General features: G+C 35.4%; 1 protein-coding gene across 2 annotated transcripts in view; it reads right to left on the minus strand.

Annotated features, from left to right (window-relative positions):
- Positions 1-19,963, minus strand: part of LOC145296039 (diacylglycerol kinase theta-like) — a 1,210,689-nt gene that overhangs the window by 582,677 nt on the left and 608,049 nt on the right. For both annotated transcript variants that reach the window (XM_080142083.1, XM_080142084.1), the window contains one exon: positions 3,805-3,884. In XM_080142083.1, coding sequence (XP_079998209.1) covers positions 3,805-3,884 — 80 coding nt within the window. Of the gene's footprint in view, positions 1-3,804; positions 3,885-19,963 lie in introns of those variants that run through there.

Consider the following 19,963-nt stretch of genomic DNA (forward strand, 5'->3'; position numbering starts at 1 on the left):
GGAATCAAAAAAGCATAAGAAATATGACATTATTCCAAGGCGATGCCAAATGTGCTCACTGTGGCTTTTATAAGTAGTCTAGTTTATAATTGCTGGCATTAAAACGGAAGGCTAAATAGTGAAGTGTAGAACCCCTTTTTTCTTTCTTTTTTTTACATAGGCATCACCACTTATCAAGGCCAAGAGGCCACTCGAGGATAAGGATTAAAAAGTGTACAGTAGAAATTGGACAATATAGTGCTCGTTAGTAATGGAAATTCAGTAAATTTGTTAATTTATATGGAACGGCTCATCAACAACTTGTTTACATTAGACTTGAAGACAACCATATTGTAGTTAGCTGGAAAGCAGGAAAATGGAAGACAATTACATAGGTGTGCAGTTCTAAGAAAGAAGCTTTGTTCATGGAATCTATGTTTAGGTTTAGGCACAGATAAAGAGTAAGGGAAATTATTGATAGTGTTTTCTGCTAGAAGAGTGTTTTTTGTGAAAGTTTGATGAGATGGGGGACCATAGATTGGAGCTCAGTTAAGCACTTGCCATGAAAATAACGATAAAGCAGAGACAAACTCGCAACATCTCTTCTGTGAGAAAGAGGCTGCAGAGAAGAGAAAAGGACATCTCCTACGAGGCTACGAAGTCTATTTTGAACTCTATCAAGGCAGGATAAGTTCTTTCTAGCAGCTCCTGCCCAGATGTGACAGCAATACTCCATCCTTGGACGTACCTGGCTCTTATAAAGATAGAGAATTGCATCAGCAGTGAGATATCTACTAGATCGATAGAAGGATCCCACCATTTTTTCAGTGGCCTTGGCAACGGATTTAATGTATGTATTCCATTTCAGATCAGGCGTAAAGGTCAAGCCCAGAAGCTTGTCAAAACATGAAGCCTCTCCAAGACAAGAGCCATTCATTTCGATTGATGCCAGATGGGGATAAGAGCGTTGATGATGTAAAGATAAAAGCTTGGTTTTAGATGCATTAAAAGTAACAAACCACCTCTTTCCCCTCTTTGTACCACTTGTTCAAGATCAGAGGAGAGAGAATTGGAGAGAACTTGGTCGTTTACTGTCTTAGATGTGCTACCATAGATAGTAGTGTCATCAGCACAAATGTCTACAAATGATGTAAGGATGTGATTTGAAAGATCATTAATGTAGATCAGGAAGAGAGTTGGGCCCAGGATGGACCCCTGAGGGACTCCAGCTTTAATACTGTGAGCTTCTGATTTTTGCCCATCAACTACTACTCTTATGAGCTTATCAGAAAGAAATGATTTAATAATTGAGAAGACATTTCTAGCTATACCGTAGCTGGAGATCTTGTGAAGTAAACCTTTATGCCATACTCTATTAAAGGCCTTTGATATGTCAAGAGCAATTGCCCTAGAAAGGGAGTCTCTGTTGAGAGATTTGCTAATCCTCTGAGATATAACTGTAAACACATCTGCTGTAGATCTAGCAGAACGGAAACCATATTGCATGTCCCTAAGAAGGTTATTTTTGATGAGATGGTTGATTACTTCTCTATTTAACAGATTCCAGCAACTTACTCATGACGTACAGAAGACTTATTGGCCTGTACTGTGAGGGAGATGAGCAATCACATGAATTCTTAAATACAGGGCATACTGATGAGATTTTCCAGGGTGATGGGAAGCAATTCTCCTTAAGACAACGTTTAAACAGTTTTGTAAGTATGGGCGTTAGATCAGGTTGAAGTTTTTTGAGTTCTATAATTGGAATACCATCAAGGTCAGTTGCTTTACTGGAATCAAGGTTTTTCATTAGCTTGGCAACATCATATACAGATATTTGCACATAACATGTTTTCTGATACAGGGGGAAATATTGGGGGTTGGCGGCCTTGGTCACAAAGGGTAGAATTATCTGCAAAGTTCTTGGCAAAGAGTTTGGCTTTGTCTGATGCTGACGAGATTACCTCAGGTCCATTAATGATAGTTGGGATAAAGCACACGCTTCTGTTCAGGATTCTGTTTGCTATTTGCTAAAACTAGTGGGAACCAAGCCGCTGCTCAGCTACTTTGGACTTAACGGACTGAGCATACAACTCTCTTGCATTCTTTGTAACTTTTTTACAGTAGTTGCTGACAGTCCTGGAAGCGGTTATATTCTCAGTACATCTATTATGTTGGAAGTAATGGAAAAAGTGATTTCTGTGAGCAATGGCAGCAGCACATTCTGGAGAAAACCAAGGCTGGTTTATTATCATTAGGTTTTTGCTGGAACTTTTTCGAGGGTATGAAACGCTTTCAAATGTTCGTTATCAACCGCAGTCAGCCAACAGCAACCGTCTTCATCTTTGAGCCTCTCGTCACCATTGAGAAATTTCTTGAACTACATTCGTTAGTGGTTCTTGGGCCAAACATATCATTGATATCACAAGATGCCTCGGCAGCTTTTTGGCTTAGTTTGAACTAGAACAAGAGTTGCTGCTGACTGTGGGGTATAATGAACATTTGAAAGCTTTAGTTGAAGCTGATCCTCACAAAACCACATGAGTTGATCACCATTTAAAGAAGTAAAAAAAGTTGGATAATTTGGTGCCACATGAATTAAACAATAATAAAAAAAAAATCGTCGTTTTGAGGTGTTTTCTACGCTTTTTCTGCACAACAAAAACCACCCCTTTCTAGAGCGGATTGTGACGTGTGATGAGAAGTGGATCCTCTATGACAACTGGCAACGTTCAGCACAGAAGTTGGATGCCGGAGAAGCTCCGCAAAACTTCCTGAAGCCAAAATTACACACAAAAAAAGATTATGGTAACTGTTTGGTGATCTGTGAATATGGGTGAAATAGTTACAGCTGAGAAGTACTGCCGAGAAATTGACAAAATGCACCAGATGCTCCAACGTATGTGTTTGAGATTGGTCAATATAAAGTGACAAATTCTCCTCCATGACAATGCTCACTTGCATGTTGCTCAACTGACCCAGCAGAAGCTGAACGAATTGGGCTACGAAACTCTGCCTCATCTGCCATATTCACCGGACCTCTCGCCTATTGATTATCACTTTTTCAAGCATCTCAACAACTTACTTCCTGCACGAAAAATTGCTTAGAAATTTAGTCCTTTGCATATATAATGTATTTCTTTGAAAATAATGTTGCAACCAAATATTGTACTCTGGATTTCCTAGACAATAGTTTTTCAAACAAATATTGTCCCCATGCATATATAATTATTTTCTAGGCAGTAATGATGTAAACAATCATTGTTTTCTGCTTATATGATGTATTTCCTAGATAACAATCTTACAAATAGTGTGCCAAAGTTTGATAGTTGGTTAATTACAACATTGAAAGTTAAGCTCAAATTGAAGAACTGATTTAAACTTTGCTGCAATAGTTTGTATTATATAGAGAAGTGATTGAAACGATTCCAATATTTTTTCTGATTCTGATATAATTACCGATTCTTTTAGATTCCTGATACCATTACAATTACCAATTACAATAACAAAATTTCACAAAAGAATACAGCCATAACATAAAAGTAATGTAGACCCCTCTGACTCCTTAAGTAGAAAGTTTGTTTATGCAGTTCGATATTGTTCTAATCAAATGTTCTAATCCATATAAAGATATTATAATTGAAACACAAACTTTATGAAACTCACTTCCATTCATTACTTATATCATACTTTTACACCTTTTTATCTTAGTGTGTGTGTGTGTGTGTGTGTGTGTGTGTGTGTGTGTGTGTGTGTGTGTGTTTGTGTGTGTGTGTGTGTGTGTGTGTGCGTGAGTGTGTGTAATAGAGAAAAGTGCTGACTTACTTTGATCAAATTTGTGGCAATGCTTGAGCAGGCTGACACCACTGTTTTTAGACATCTATCGTGGACCACAAAATTGCACACTGTAAAAAGAATATAGATTATATTAAAATAAGAATTTCAACAAAAATATAACAAAAGCAAAAATGAAAAAGGTCAACATTTTGTACATAGAATAAAAGTCAATTATAAGCAGACAAAAATACTCAATAAAATGTGAATGTTTAAAAACAAAAAATGGTAGTTTTATGCATAAAAATTCTAATAATTCTAAAGTAAAACTTTTCTCTTTTTTGCTTTTAAACGTTTATCATGAAAACATCTTAAAATTGAAGATAGTTAAAAAAAAAAATATATATGTTTGAATCATTCTAGGAGGTTATTAGAAATCAATTTCTCTATTTCCTTCTATTTCTCCTGTCAGCTATCTGTCTTTATTAGTTTGTAATGCTATCTCTTATGTTAAAATGTCTTTCTAGTGATAGGTTATTGTTGGGAATATATGGAGGTCATTAGCTTTGCTGCTATGGTATGCTGGAAAGTTAAATGGACTAAATAAAGTCTATTGCTTATAATGACTTGTTTTTGTCCAATCGATTGTATATATTATATATATGTGTGTGTGTGTGTGTGTGTGTGTGTGTGTGTGTGTGTGTGTGTGTGTATATTGGTGTTGGGACAATTAATCGGAATCATGAATCAGTATGGGAAAAATTTTAGCCTAATTTCCGATTTCAAACAGATTGTTTTAATTTTTTTTCTATGCAATAAAATAATGAAACAAGCAAAAATCGTTCATTTTACACTAATGGCCATAGAATGGGGTGTAGATCCCATTTACCAATTTAACACAGAGTTTAATTTATTTTATTTATAGATAACTTGCCTATTCCTGTTGTAATCTTTTCACATGCATTCACTAAATGTCTATACCCCCCCTCCAACCCATTGAGTTCACTTGATTATTAAAAGATTTTAAATGCTCTAGACGAGGGTCTTTAATGTTGCTGTACATTGGTGGTGTCTGCCATCTGCTCCTTCTGAAATAATAAATGTTTTATCGTACTTTTTTGGAGGGGAACACAAGTGAAAAATATCGATGTAAATCTCATGATCAGTTTATAAAAATCTTGGATAAACTACATAAAGAGAAAACATTCTAAAGTTTTTCTGAATTCAAAGGAAATTATATCTACATTTAATCTTATACATGCACCCCTAAAGGAAGAATGAGATTGGAACATTTGTTACTGTAATAAACAGAAAAAAAAAGAAATGAAAAACACAGATGCAACCAATAAATGTTATCAAAGGCAAGGCTCTCCTACCTACCTGGATAAATTTATTTGAAAGCGTGATTTTAATGTGAAACAAACTTAGTGCCTCCTCCTTGAGTTAGAATTTTAAAAATAGCTGTCCAATAAGCCCTACAGAAGGATCCTTGATAACCGCTCAAAACCAAAAAAACATATGTTAACAACCAAGTGAAAATGTTAAATTCTATTTTGATTAATTTTCGATTTTTTGAGCGATTGTCAAAAATATTATCATCACTTCCAATGAAGGCCACTAAAAATGTTACCAACACAAACACAAAATAATGAAAAGAGAAAAGACTTGGTGGATAGAAACAAACAAACAATTTTATTAAGAAAAGAAAAAAAAAACTTAGAGCCAAAAAAGTTCATGGTCTGTCTGATACTATAATTTTCTCTCAGTCACAAAGAAAGTCCTTTGTGTGGTAAGACAGAAAGAAAAACAGATGGGTTGAGAAGCCCTCCACCTTTTTTTTATTTACTACTGCAATATGAGATTTCAAACCAATGTAGGTTTTTTTTAGACAGGTCGAAATACTTTAGCAAAGTCAAAAAGAATTTTGTTTGCTATTTAAGTTTACATTTTGTAATGTCACTTTTTAAAAGTCCTGTCGAGTAGATTAATTGATATGCCTGCAGATAAAGATAACTTACTATCTAAAATTGTTCCGATAGTGTTCTTTTATAATGAGGAATTTATTCCCTCATTTTCCTGAAGGAATAATCAACAAAAAAAAAAAAAATACACATAGTTCTTTGTATAATAATGATCTCTGAAGAGGCAAAAAGCCTGGTAAAAAACTTCCTCGTTCCTTCTTTGAGTACGGTCAGAATAGAAATATTCTTTTCTTTTGACTTTGAAAAACTGCAGCTTGAGACGTACCCATTTTCCTCAGGCCTTAGAAGAAAATATTTAGTTAGAGTGATAGACAATTCTAATTCAATCTTTCCAAGCGAGAATATTTCCCACATGTGTCTTATCTCCTGTAAGCTGGTATTTTCCCGACATATTAAACTGCCAAGTCCTCGACAGATTTCTTGAATTTACTTTAAGTAGATTTCTCTCAGCAAGATACAAATTCGTCAGATTATTTGAATGCAATCCCTTCAACATATTAATTTTGCCAGATCACTTAGACGAGTTCACTTCACCATCTTAATGTCCTGCTTAGATGAAGAGAAGATAGCACGTCAACATATGTTAAGTGTAAAGTCCAAACTGCCAACTTCAGCTTGAATTTTATAAAAAATCATGCAGAATGTGCAGATCAATCAAGAGGCAGAAAGTAGTCACATGACCAACAACATCAGCAGCAATGAAGCAAACTAAAGAGAAAGGAAGAAGAGAAAAAACAAAGAAGAAGAAATCTATTCCTCAAAAAATTCTCATATGATTAGACAAGATTAAAAAATCAGATTAGACCAGAAATGATCATATATTAATTTTATGTACAATACTGCTTTCCTACTCGAAATTGTAAAATAATTGCGTGTTTGTTTTTTGGTTTTTTTTTGGTTTTTTTTCTCTCTTTCAACCCCATAATCATCTAACAAAAATAAAATCTCATTTTTGGGAAGTGGTTTAGCTAAAGGTCATTATTGTCGTCGTCATGATGATGATCATCATCATTATCTGAAATGTGTTTTCCTTTTACAGTAATGCAAATCAATCGAAATCTGTATAATTGTGGGAAAAAATATGAACAGTTTTTCAAAAAGGGAAGATACAGGATAGTTAACATTAACCTCTCCTTATGTGAAGAATGCTTTTCTAAATAGTACTTTATTATGTAGAACCTCATTGTTGACATTGGTAACTATTCTATTTCTACACTGTTTTCTTATTTTGCATACCAATCGATTCTTTTTAATCGTTTATGAGAATTTCAACTAACATTAACGACAAACAAATGCAAATAAGGTTTGCTAAAAAATTGTCTTACAATGTTTTTAGCAATTTCAAGAAAAATAATTAAAAAACAAGTGAAGCATACATGGTCCCCCATGAGTGCACAATGAACGAGGCATAAAAAAATGACTAAGTTCAGCATTACCTCCCTCCCTCCCCATTTAGCCCCAAAAGTCCCCAGGGGACAACAAATCCTAGCGAAAATGAACAAACGGTGCAGTTTTAGACCTTAACATATGTAAATTTGAGTTCTGCACCATGCAAAATAAGAAATGACTAAGTCCATCATTTGCCTCCCCCCCCTTTAGCCACAAAAGTCCCCAAGGACTTAACATATTTAATTTGAATTCACCACGATGCAAAACTACTAAATAGACATACACAAAATTTTGGTCAAATATGGTAAAATAGTTCCAAAAATGGAGTGTTTTTATTAGCCCTAAAAGAGCCCCTGGGGCACACCCTAGCATTATCGTGAAGTAGAGACAAAAAAACTTATATAGAAATCAGTTAGTTACAACTTTTCAGAAAGTTTTATAAAAATCGAAGGCACCAATTTTTTTTTAATGCATAAAAGTGTCAATTTTAGCCATTTTAACCCTAAAGGCACCCCTAAGGGGGCAACCAGAGTATTCCCGGAAAATCCATTCTGTTACTTTTTTACTCATATCATGTTCAATGTTTGTGCAAAATTTTTAAAAATTCCAAGGCGTAGTAATTGAGAAAAGTGCGGACAAACGAACGGACAAGAGTGAATTTACAGGTCCACCCTCCTTTTGTCGAGGGACCAAAAATATTTAGAAAGATCTACTCTTATAATATACACTCCAAGTGTATTTTTATGTTTTGCAAACTATATTACATGTGGGGTTTACAGTCATTTGAATATTTTTAAAAAGCATCAGAATCGGTACTTACACGGTAATCAGGAAAAAGTTTGGAAGTGTCCCATCACTTATAATATATATATATATATATATATATATATATATATTATTCTATTACCGTTTAGTTACACATGTTTCTGTTACCGAATCCAGCAATCTCGTCATACTTGAACAGAAGTCTCTCTCTCTCTCTCTCTCTCTCTTTATATATATATATATATACTAGCAGGACCAGTGAACTGGTAATGCCCGGTGGAAGCATGACCCCCCCCCCCCCGCCTCCTCGTAAAAAAGTGAAACTAGGGTCATTGTTGGTGGTCACTGTGGATAGTGGCAGCCATGGCAGCTGAAATATAAGCAAGTAAGGGAATGCAGAGGTGGAGCTAATGTAAAAATTTTCCCCTCATTCAAAGTAAAAACAAGTAAAAAAAAAATACAAAGTTAACGTCTGTACAGTCTAGAAAAAGTGGTAAAAATACAACTTTCTGTAACTAATGTAATTTACGTTCAAATTTAAGCCTAGTTAATTGTTATTTTTTATCAAGGCTTTTTTGGGGGGAGGGATGTGTATATATGTATATTTCCACCATCGAGAAAAATCATTTAACCTTACCACTTTCCCAGGTTTTCGGTAGTACTGGAAAAAAATAACGTATAAAATTACTGTTAACATGTAGTTTCTAAATGTTAGTTTTAAAAAAGTGGAGATCTCCTAATAATTTTACGTAAAATGAGCACCCACTTTATGACCACCTGTTTTTTATGGTGGGGGGTACATACAATGAAATAAATCTAATGTAAACTGAGCACCCACACTTTGACCGCCCCCTTGCAAATATTAGATGTTTACATTTGTGAGAGGGGGTGGGCCAGACAATTGACTTTGAAAAAAAAAAATAATAAATAAAAAATTTAAGAAACCCTTTCTTTTTTATTATTATAAATAAACTGTTGAAAACATTGTTTTTAAAAAACAAAATTATGGGCGGGCCAGACAATCAACTTTGCAAAAAAAAATTTAAAAAATTAAGAAACCCTTTCATTTTTTGGAATATAAATAGACTGTCGAAAACACTTTTTTTATGAAATAAAATGATATATATATAACAGACTATGACAGACTATGGATACCCACTGTAAGGGTGCCTATGTGTGAAAGTTTTCTGACAAGAGTTGCGCAATCTCCAACCACATCTCTCCTGAGTCGACACTGTTGAATAGCGGTAGCAAGTGGAGGTTCAGGATGACTGGAAACAATGCCGAGATAAACGAAAAGCACATATAGCGCCTAAAATTCCAAAATGGTCACCCATCTGGTACTGGCCAGGCTCAACGTTGCTTAACTTCGGTGATCTGACAAGAACCAGTGGGTCATCGTGATTATGCCATACTGAATATATATATAAAATGGGTTAAGAAATTCCGAGAGAAATATGTATATTTAAATAAGGGGAGGGGGTCACCAACAATGTGTATTTTTTAACATTATTTTATTATTCCGTGTTTTGGTTTTTCATTGAAAATTATGCGTAGATCATTGTAATAATGTTTTTAAATCATTGAAATCGCTTTTTAATGCGTTTCAGACGTTATGCGAAGCGTCTTCTTCAGAAAGTATTTAAAATGTAAAATATTTAGAATATACTCAAGATGTGTTTAAAATGTAAAAGAAAACACACAGACATAACACCCCTGTCTCTAATACAACACATTGAACAATACCAAACCTACTTTACCTCGAAACCAACAACACTAGGAAACACCTAGAACCATAGTGTAGTATCTGTTCCAACACCTCACCCCCCCACTCAGTCAGTGGAGGAGAGATCCTTCATGACTGAGATAACTATGATCCTTCCTCCCATACCTATACCCCTCCAAGTGCCCCCTCCCCTCTGGGGAATGAGACCTTCCCCACACTAAGAACCGATCCTGGCTCTGGCCATACCCATATGGGGAGACAAATAAATAGAAACATTAAAAAATCCCTATACTAAAATCTAAGAATCCAAAAAATAAATATCAAAATTGAATGAAAACATCCCTACCCTTATTTCAGAGGAGCTGGCCCCCCTTCCCTCTTCACACACACACATTAGTAACGACCTTGGATCACAGTTACCTTCTTAGGGGAGCAAATAACTTTATAATGCTATAAAACAGAACACACATTCTTCAAACCAATAAAAGAAAACACACTCACCCCCCACACACACACGCACACACACCCACCCTACCCTATACACCCAGTTGATCAAGTACCAATGGGACCCTCATCTCCACTCAAGTAAGAGTAAAGAAGGAAAAAAATGAGAAAAAAAACAAAGAAAGATAAATAGAAACACAAGCAGAGAGAGAGAGAGAGAGAGAGAGAGAGAGAGAGAGAAACATAAGATAGCAGTGACCACAGTCCACCACAACGAACAAGTAATAAAAATTTAATATACGAATGAAAAGTAGAATCATTCACATATGTTTCCACCACTGGAAACATTTCAAATGAACTACGAAAATTTTCTTTTACATTTTAAACACATCTTGAGCATATTCTAAATATTTTACATTTTAAATACTTTCTGAAGAGGACGCTTCACATAACGTCTGAAACGCGTTAAAAACAATTTCAAAGATTTAAAAACATTATTACAATGATCTACACATAGTTTTCAATGAAAACCCAAAACACTGAATAATAAAAAATACACATTGTTGGTGACCCCCCCTTATATATATATATATATATATATATATATATATATATATATATATATATATATATATATATATATATACACACACACACAGAGTTTATGGCCACCTGTTTTGCTAAGGTGGTCCGGCATTGCGGCAATGTGCAATAAACTCAATTCAACAAAATAATAAATTAATAACAATGATTTTTTTGTCTAAAAGGGAATGTGGAAAACACGGTTTTTAAATTGAATCCAGTAATGTATTTTTTTTTAATCGATCTTGCAATAAAAAATTATGTCTGTGTATTTGTGTTAATTTGTTTGTACCTGTGTGTGCGTGTTTTTGTGGCTGCATGGTTGAGTGTGATTGCGCACATACGTGTGTGTGTGTGTGTGTGTGCGCGCGCGCGTGTGTGTGCGTGTGTGTGTGTGTGTGCGTGTGCGTGTGTGTGTGTGTGTGTGTGCATACTTGAGCACATGATGTGTATGTACATTAGTGTTTGGACGATTCCTAAAGTTTTTCCGATTCCAGGAAAATGTTGATTAACGATTCCGATACCAAGTACGATTCCGATTCCTGTGGAATTGTTGTTTTGAAATATACCATTATATAATCGAAAGTTTTTGCGAAAAAATTTGGTACAGTGAAAAAGTTACAATAACTACAATTAAGGGAATTTCGAAAAATTCGAAATTCGACAGGCGAAAAATTTTTTAAATTTTAAAAATTAAGGGGGAAAAGATACAATAAATATAATTAAGGGAATTTCGAAAATGATTTGATTTTTTTTTTGTAAAATTTCTTTCATTAAGATAAAAACAAAATCAAAACAAATATTTTAACCATGAATTAAACATGCACCATGAAATTAATAACAATCAATTTCAGGAGTTATTTTATATATTAAAAAATATAAAGAAAAATGGCGGACATACACGAATGCTACCCTTGTAGCGAAATACACATCAGCTCCGATGTTTTACATTGTTCGACTGAGGGAGAAGTTATTATTTTTACAAGAAAAGAATTTGTGTGTGACCTAGTTTTTTTTTAAATTTATTTTGACTTGAAATTTGCGCATGATTTTTGTTATTATGATTTTATCTGTTTTTTTTTTTTTTTTTTTTTTTTTTTTGGCCAGAGTTTACATAATTATTAACAGGAAAATTGGTAAAAGTCAAAATGGAATCCACGCTATTTTTAAATATTATTTTCAAGTTTAATTATGTTCACGGGACTGTAAACCATTCACAAAATTCTGTGGATCCACTTACTGGTGTTTGCACTAACAATATTGAAGCCTAATAGTCTCATATTAAAAGACTGAAATACATATCGGGATCAATAGGAGAAATGAAATGGTCTCATGTCGATGAGGCCATAGAGAGGCTTATATTATTATTAATGTTATAAGTTGAAACATGAAATAATAATAGATAATTTTGAAACATTTTTAGAGCATGTTCATGAAAAATATGGTAATTAAAAAAAAAAAAATTCCCGGTAAGCTAAAAAACATGTTTTGAAAAATTGAAATTTTTATTTTTTATTTTTGAATAAAAAATAATTATTAAAACAAAAACAGTAGTGTTCTCGTCGAGTAGTTTTTATTTTATTCAAGAAAATAAAAAGTACTCATGCATGCACTTATTGAGCCGTGCTGAAATAATTACATTATTTAGAAAGCCATTCTTAACGTGGGGACGGGAGGGTGTTGTGTACCTTGTTACAATATTTTTGGAATATAATGGGGTAGTTATTTAATCGCTGCCTACCTCAGCAATATTTGGCACAAGGCCAGAAAGTGGGGGTCTCAGCAGGCTTCCCTAAAGAAGGGCACTCCTACAATTGCAAAAATTGCATGAGTAACCTCGCCGGCATTTCCCGGTTGGGGCACCTCAGGCGACAAGCAATAAACTAGCCCCATCGGAAAGCCCAGTGGCAAGGCCTGGGAGAGTGGACGTCCTGGGTATTACCCAGGTGGTGTACCTCAGTCCGACAGGTGCTGGACCGGTTCCCGGCCCCTCACCTAAGTGTCAAGAATGAATCCTTGACGTGTACTACTACCCTGTCTCCCTGCAGTCGAAGCCGCTAGGAAACACATCTCATCATAAAATAAAAAGTAAAAATAGAAAAATTTGGCACAAGGCCGAACATGGCGGGAAGGGAAGGGACGATTTCCTCTGACTAATGCTAACTAATCTAACCTAACTAGTTCCTACTTTCACTACAATACCACATTCATACTATACACCCATCAGTGTAGAAATCCTTCGTCAATTACCATAAGAACATCATACCATGATAACCTAATTAAAACCCATGAGAAAAAGTGGGGTTGGGGAAAATAAAAATTTTATGTACAAAAATAGAAATGAAATATTTACAATAATTATAACAATCCCCACCCCCCACCCCCGTTGCTAAACTATGGCAGATACGCCGATTCACCAGTCGATAGGGTGATGCTGGACCGAACGCTTTATTATAAACATTTCTTACGAAAACTTCAAAAGGGAACCCGCATCTCTGGCGAATCAAGCTATCTGTCACCTAATTGGAGAGGGGGATGGGGCTAAAAAAAAAAAAAAAAAAAAAAAAAAAAAAAAAACGGACAAACTAAAAACGGGTTATAATGATCACTATCACACACAGGTTATAATGATCACTATCACACACAGGTTATGAACACATGAGCCTGAAACATGGTCTGCTCTTGACTTAAAAACGGGTTAAGGCTGACGTTCGTTTTTGGGTCCCAAAATTCTCTGCCTAAGGCACATCCAAGTACCAGTCAATGCTTGCTCCTCTCACCCTACAGACACGTGCAACTGACACCCACCTTTCAACAAAGTCTGATGAAGAGAGTCTAACTCTCTCGGCCTTGATACGAACCTTCAAATGATAATGGAAGATTCGTATAAGGTCGAGGGGGAGTGAAGTCTTCAGATCCGTAGACCACTCTCATACGCGTGTTTCAGATCACTCCTTTCATAACCGCTAGCAAGGTCAAATACAATTCTTTTCTAAGCCTATCCATTGTCAGTGCCCAATTGCTACAGACATTGATAGGAACCAAAGTTAATGACGATCTGTTCAGTATGCGAACCATGAGACCTGTAACAAACTCAATCAGTGGCACCACGATGCGACAATAAACGAAGGCGTGACATAAAGTCTCGACCTTGTCACCACACCGTTTACAAATGGGCGAAATTGCCAAGCCAGCTGAGTAAAGTCTCTTACCGACCCAGCGAGCATCTCGAATTACTGGCCAGGCCAGGGAAGCCTGATTGTTAGTGAGACACCCCAACCCAGGCGCCCATGGCCAAATTGAGCGGAGCTGCACCTTCGCCAAAGGGAGCCTCTCACCAATAACATCTCTTACGGATCCCCTCACTATAACCCGATATAATGCCTTTCAGAACAACAGCAGCGCATTAGAGAGGCTTTCCTTCACTCTTCAGAGAAACTTCAGCACGCGCTGGCACTCGTGATAGAAGGAGCATTCACCTCAGGGCAACCTGTGTGCCTCCCCCTCAGACTCGTGAACCCCTCTCAAAGCCGGAAAGGCTTTCTTGGTGTCCTCCATTCAGAGGCCACCATTTTCCCTACTTTGTATGCACATTCGATCTAGGTAGTAGCCGTAGCGTGTGGAGCCGACTCTCCACTTTTGGCATACCTAGACCACCTTCAGAAGGATGAAGATAACAGATATCGTGACAGACCATAGGGGCCTTTCCAAGCCATAAAATGTTGAAAAGAGCCCTCTGCAGATATAACAAAGTATTTGACGGGATTGGAAGCACTGATCGATAAATAAAGATTGGATAGCTGTGGGTATTACACACCTCCACTCTCCCTTTAATGAAAGGTTTCTACTGATTCACAGTGCAGCTGCGAACCGTACTGCTTTCAAAACCTCCAACCAATTTTTCTCCAGCTGGAGGTCAGGACCAAACCAGACACCGAGTATCTTGCAAGGTTCGTCACTCCAACTAAAGGGTCCCTGAAGGGGCATACCCCTCCAAGCACCGATGCGCAAACCCGAAGACTTGTCACAGTTAATTTTGGCCCCTGTTACCGTTTCATACAATCTGATTTCTACACCGACAACACTAATCTCAGCATTACTTGTTACAAGCACAGTTACGTCGTTGGTGTAGACGAAGTACTTTACTTGGGCATTTGCACCTGGCAAAGCAATTCCGCATAGAACCGGATTCCTCCTTAGCCTGCAACAAAAAAGGCTTGATCGCAAACACATACAGCATAAGTGATAATGGGCACCCCTGACGAATTAAACATGACAAACCGAAGGGCCTCGACCTCTTCCCATTCACTCCTACCAACACCGCAGGGTCAGCATAGAGAAGATGAACCCATGAGCAAAATTGCAGGCCAAAACCGGCCACTGACAAAACAGCCCCCAAGTACCAATGGTCAACCCCATCGAAGGCTTTGGACTGATCTAAATTGATCAGTGCGGCCACAGTGTCGACTTTTTCTATCATCAATGTAGATACAGGACACAAAATGGCGACTCCATTAAAAATGTGGAGAGATCAGCAAACATACATTCTTATTTTCATGTACATTTAACGCTTCAACAAGCAATAATTTTCTTGTTGATTGTGGTGCAATGGCACATATGATTACAAAGGAATCTGATTTTATCAATTTTGACCCCAACTTTAAGCCACAAAATCATTTTGTAGAACTAGCTGACGGGAGTCGAGTAAATGATATCGTTTTGAAAAGAGGCAATGCGAAAATCTCGCTAAGGAACAATAAAGGTGAACTGTGTTTCTGTATTCTAGAAAACGCTCTTCTAATCCCAAAATTTAAACAAAATATATTTTCTGTACAAGCTGCCATTAAACAAGGTGCAAATATAAACTTTAGCCCCAATAAATCAAAACTGGTGTACCCGAATGGAACTGTATTCGACATTAAAGAAAATAGAAGACTATATTATTTAAATAGCATAGTCCCATCGAAAACCGCCTGCCATGGCATAAAATTTTTGGACATTGCAATATTCCAGATATCAAAAAGTTGTCGGAATGAAAACACAAACATCAAAAAACTTCAACTGCAACGTCTGTACACAGGGGAAAAATGACAAACTATCAAAACAAGATACCAGACAAAAAGGCCAAAAAAATCCTATCAATGGTGCATTGTGACTTGAATGGTCCCGTAGAACCGATGGCCAGAGAACATTATAGATATGTGTTGAATTTCGTAGATGACCATTCAGGTTTAATAATGGTTTACTTTTTAAAGAACAAATCTGATACCCTGCAAGCAACTAAAAAATATTTAGCGGACATGGCTCCCTACGGTGAAGTAAAGTGTATTCGCTCTGACAATGGTACGGAATTCACTAATAAAGACCTTGAACTAATTAACCATCGTATCAAGCATGAAAAATCAGCTCCTAGATCACCACTGCTGAACGTGCGTGGCGGACACTTTTTGAAATGGCAAGATGTCTACTCATTGAATCAAAACTCCCCAAAAACCTCTGGATGTACGCACTTATCGCGGCTGCCTATAGACGCAACAGGTGCTTTAACAAAACACTATCTAAAACCCCACATGAAGTTTTCTGTGGTAAAAAAACAAATTTAAGCCGAATGCATATATAGATAAAAAGAGTAAATTAAATATTAAAACCGACAGAGGTATATTTGTTGGATACGATAAAAACAGTCCAGCCAATTTAGTATTTTTTCCAGAGAAAAATAAAATAAAAAGAATCCAATGTGTAAAATTCACAGACACGTTTAATTTTACAGACGAAACCCCGTCATATGAAGAGGATGAAATTATATTTCCTCAAATTATTAAAATGACAATAAAAATGACGGAGACAAAAGTATCCATGATGATGATGATGATGATGATGATGATGACGACGTTAAAATCGAAAGATATCCCAAAAGAAATAGAAGGCGACCCGATTTTTTTGTGGTCGATAATATAAAAGATTATCAAATCGACTATTGCTATTCAATGGAAAATACACCAAAATGCTTTAACGAATCAATTAATTTTATTGATATAGTAGGCTAGCAGAGAGACCTGACGTTGCTCGGGATTGAATGAGGATAAATGAATGTCCCACACTTGAATGTAAAAATCGCCCATTTTTCAATCAAATCGATTGGTTGCTCTAGTCAGGGACCTACCTCTGTGCACCGGTAGGAAGCTTCACATGCCTCTTGACACTGTTGATTTTATAAAATTAGCTTTATATAATGGCTTGAATTAAAGTTTAAAATGCAAAAGTCAAGTATCATGGTTCAATTCTGCTCTAAACAGAAAATTTCATCCCCTCCCTGTGTTATTAAAGAATCTACCATTGATTTTATATGCCGCGTCTTTCTGCTGGTGCAGTGATAAAACTGTTCAAAAGTAGTGATAATGTAATATAATTTATGAGACATACAATATATTATATGATACATAATATATTATATACTACATTACATAATATATATTATGATAAATTATAAAATCTCTATTATATGAAAGTCACTTGTGTGTGTGTGTGTGTGTGTGTGTGTGTGTGTGTGTGTGTGCGCGCCTTCCTTATAGATTCCCAAATGGCTGAGATTATCCTTTGCAAATTTCACACAACGGTAATTTATATGTCTGGCAGTGTTCTTAGATATGTTTTGTACAGAAGTTCATCTGATAAACATCGAAAAAATGCTATTCTAAAAATAGTTATTTTTCTTATAGATAAAAAGGAATAATTTTGACAAGGGAATTTTTATACGTTACACTGGCAAGAGAAATAATCAAATCTTAGCAAATTATTTCTACTTAAAAAAATACAAAATTATTGACATCTGGAGGTATAGCTCAGTGGTAGAACATTTGACTACGGATCGAATGATCCCCTGTTCAAGCCCAGGTCTACCTCACCATTTTATTTTAATTTTTTCTTATTAATGAATTCAATTTATGATAAAATAAGAGGTACCATTTGAAATTGCCACAAATCATTTCTTCCTCTGTATATTTTTAAGCTAAACATTAATCAGAAGTGATTTTTCTAAAGCATTCATCGTTAAACACAAATATCAGCTGACGTGACATTGTAAACAAAACAGAGACGGAACTTGATGAACGACATTATCATTATTAATTTTAAAATTTTTTTTTGCGGATTAGTCCACAGGGCAAATTATTCCTTATGAATATAATAATCAATAGAGGATTGATTTTATAATTTTCACAATCTGCATGAATAAAAATACCATGTTAAAGTGTATTGTACGACCGGGCAATGCTGGGAATCCAGCTATTATGCTACATATTATATGTTATGTAATGCAATATATATCATATGTTATATAATACATATAGCATATGTTATGTAATATAACATTTATATCATATGTTGATTAATATATATATATATATATATATATCACATGTTCTGTAATATATCATGTTATGTAATAGGCTGACAGGTTTCAATCCTGGCTTGAGGTAGTTGCCTGTCTAGCCGCACTGATGAGCTGTGAAACAGCGAAACAGTACTGTATGTGGATGACTATATATATAGTCATCCACATACAGTACAGTATATATATATATATATACTGTACTGAACGTGGATGACTATATATATATATATATATATATATATATATATATATATACATACATACATATACTGTACTGTACTGTATGTGGATGACTATATATATATATATATATATGAGATATACAGGGTGGGCCATAAGTCGCGCACCAAAGGATTTGAAATAATTCTGATAGTAATAAACGTAATTTATTAAAACTAAACTTAACCAATAAACTGAAAAACACGTACACGCTGATACAATCATAAAAGATGTATCTTATATCCAAAGAAAAGAAAATATACTTTGCCCCGTAGGTTTTACACTTTCAGATCACTTAATTCTTTGGTGCGTGACTTATGGCCCACCCTGTATATATATCATATTCTGCTTGTTCCTTCCTTACTTACCATTACATATCTGGGCAGGAGCTGCTCAGCACGCCCTATCCAGCCTTGATAGACTTCAAAACCGACTTTGAAACCTAGTAGGTGATGCCCTTTTTTCTTCCCTGTAACCTTTTTTCCATAGGAGAAACGTTTTGAGCCTGTCTCTGCTCTATCATTATTTTCATGACCAGTACTCGAATCTATGGTTTTCCCCTTGCCAAATTTTCACAGAAAACGCCCAATTAGCTAACACCACTAAACGATTTCCCCTACTCTCTATGTAAGCAGATTCCATGAACAGTTTCTTTCCCAGAACTGCCTGCCTGTGGAACACTGTTTTACTGGCCTTCTTCCCAGTTGAATACAACATGGTAATCTTCAAATCCAATGTAAACAAGTTCTTGTTGAACCATAAATAATCAAATTCTACCAATTTACATCATTAACAATTACTACATTAGCACCTTACATTCATTAACTCTTATCCTCGAGTGGCCTTTGGGCTTTGATAAGTGGTGACTGCTAAGTAAAAAAAAAAAAAACTTAGTCTGTACGTTACGCTTTCAAAAAGGTCAAATACAATTTTGGAAGGCCAAGCTGCTTTAAAAAAAAAAAAGGCCAAATTCCTGAAATTGACTTTAAAAAGACCAATCTAGTTACCTTGGACAAGAATATGAGAGTGACCTAATTTCTATGCAGCTTTGCTTTCGAATATCATTGTAATAATAATATATGATCATTGTTGTAATGGTGTGAGAAACGAACTCAATAATTTTGCCATGCAATTGTTCTTCAACAAAAAAAATTAGTCAGCAAAACGGAATATTTAAAAAAAAAAAAAAAAACAGGGAAAAAAGGACATTGTTTACCAAAAGGTGAGTAAATTAAAGATTGTCTCTTACAATATGATTTTGTTATTCGTATTGAACTATGTAGCACAATATTACATTCTGAGTATGTATTAGTTTATCTCATTTGGGTTAGTTCTATATTTAAAATACAATGGGCATTGTTAATAAACTCATATTTGCTACATGTTATTTTTTTTCTGCCCCCTCCCCCCATTTTTTGCACTATTCAGAAGAGTATTACCTTTATCAGAACACATTTGTTAATTAAATATAATATATATAATAGATATAATATAAATCATTGCATGGTAATTTCCATGAGATCTGCTAGTCTTTATTAGGAAAATAAAGTCGATTTTTTGTGGCCTACTTCAATCAGAACACTTTCTATGAAAAACTGTCTAGCTAAACAATTAATCAAGGTTCTCAAACATATTTCTAGAAAATCTGCACTCAAATCATTTTTATTCGATATTTATTATTTTTAATTTGTCCTCACATACTGTCTCAAA

The sequence above is a fragment of the Euprymna scolopes genome, chromosome 16 (genome assembly GCF_053919585.1).
Source record: "Euprymna scolopes isolate OS-2025 chromosome 16, ASM5391958v1, whole genome shotgun sequence".
Taxonomy (NCBI): domain Eukaryota; kingdom Metazoa; phylum Mollusca; class Cephalopoda; order Sepiida; family Sepiolidae; genus Euprymna; species Euprymna scolopes.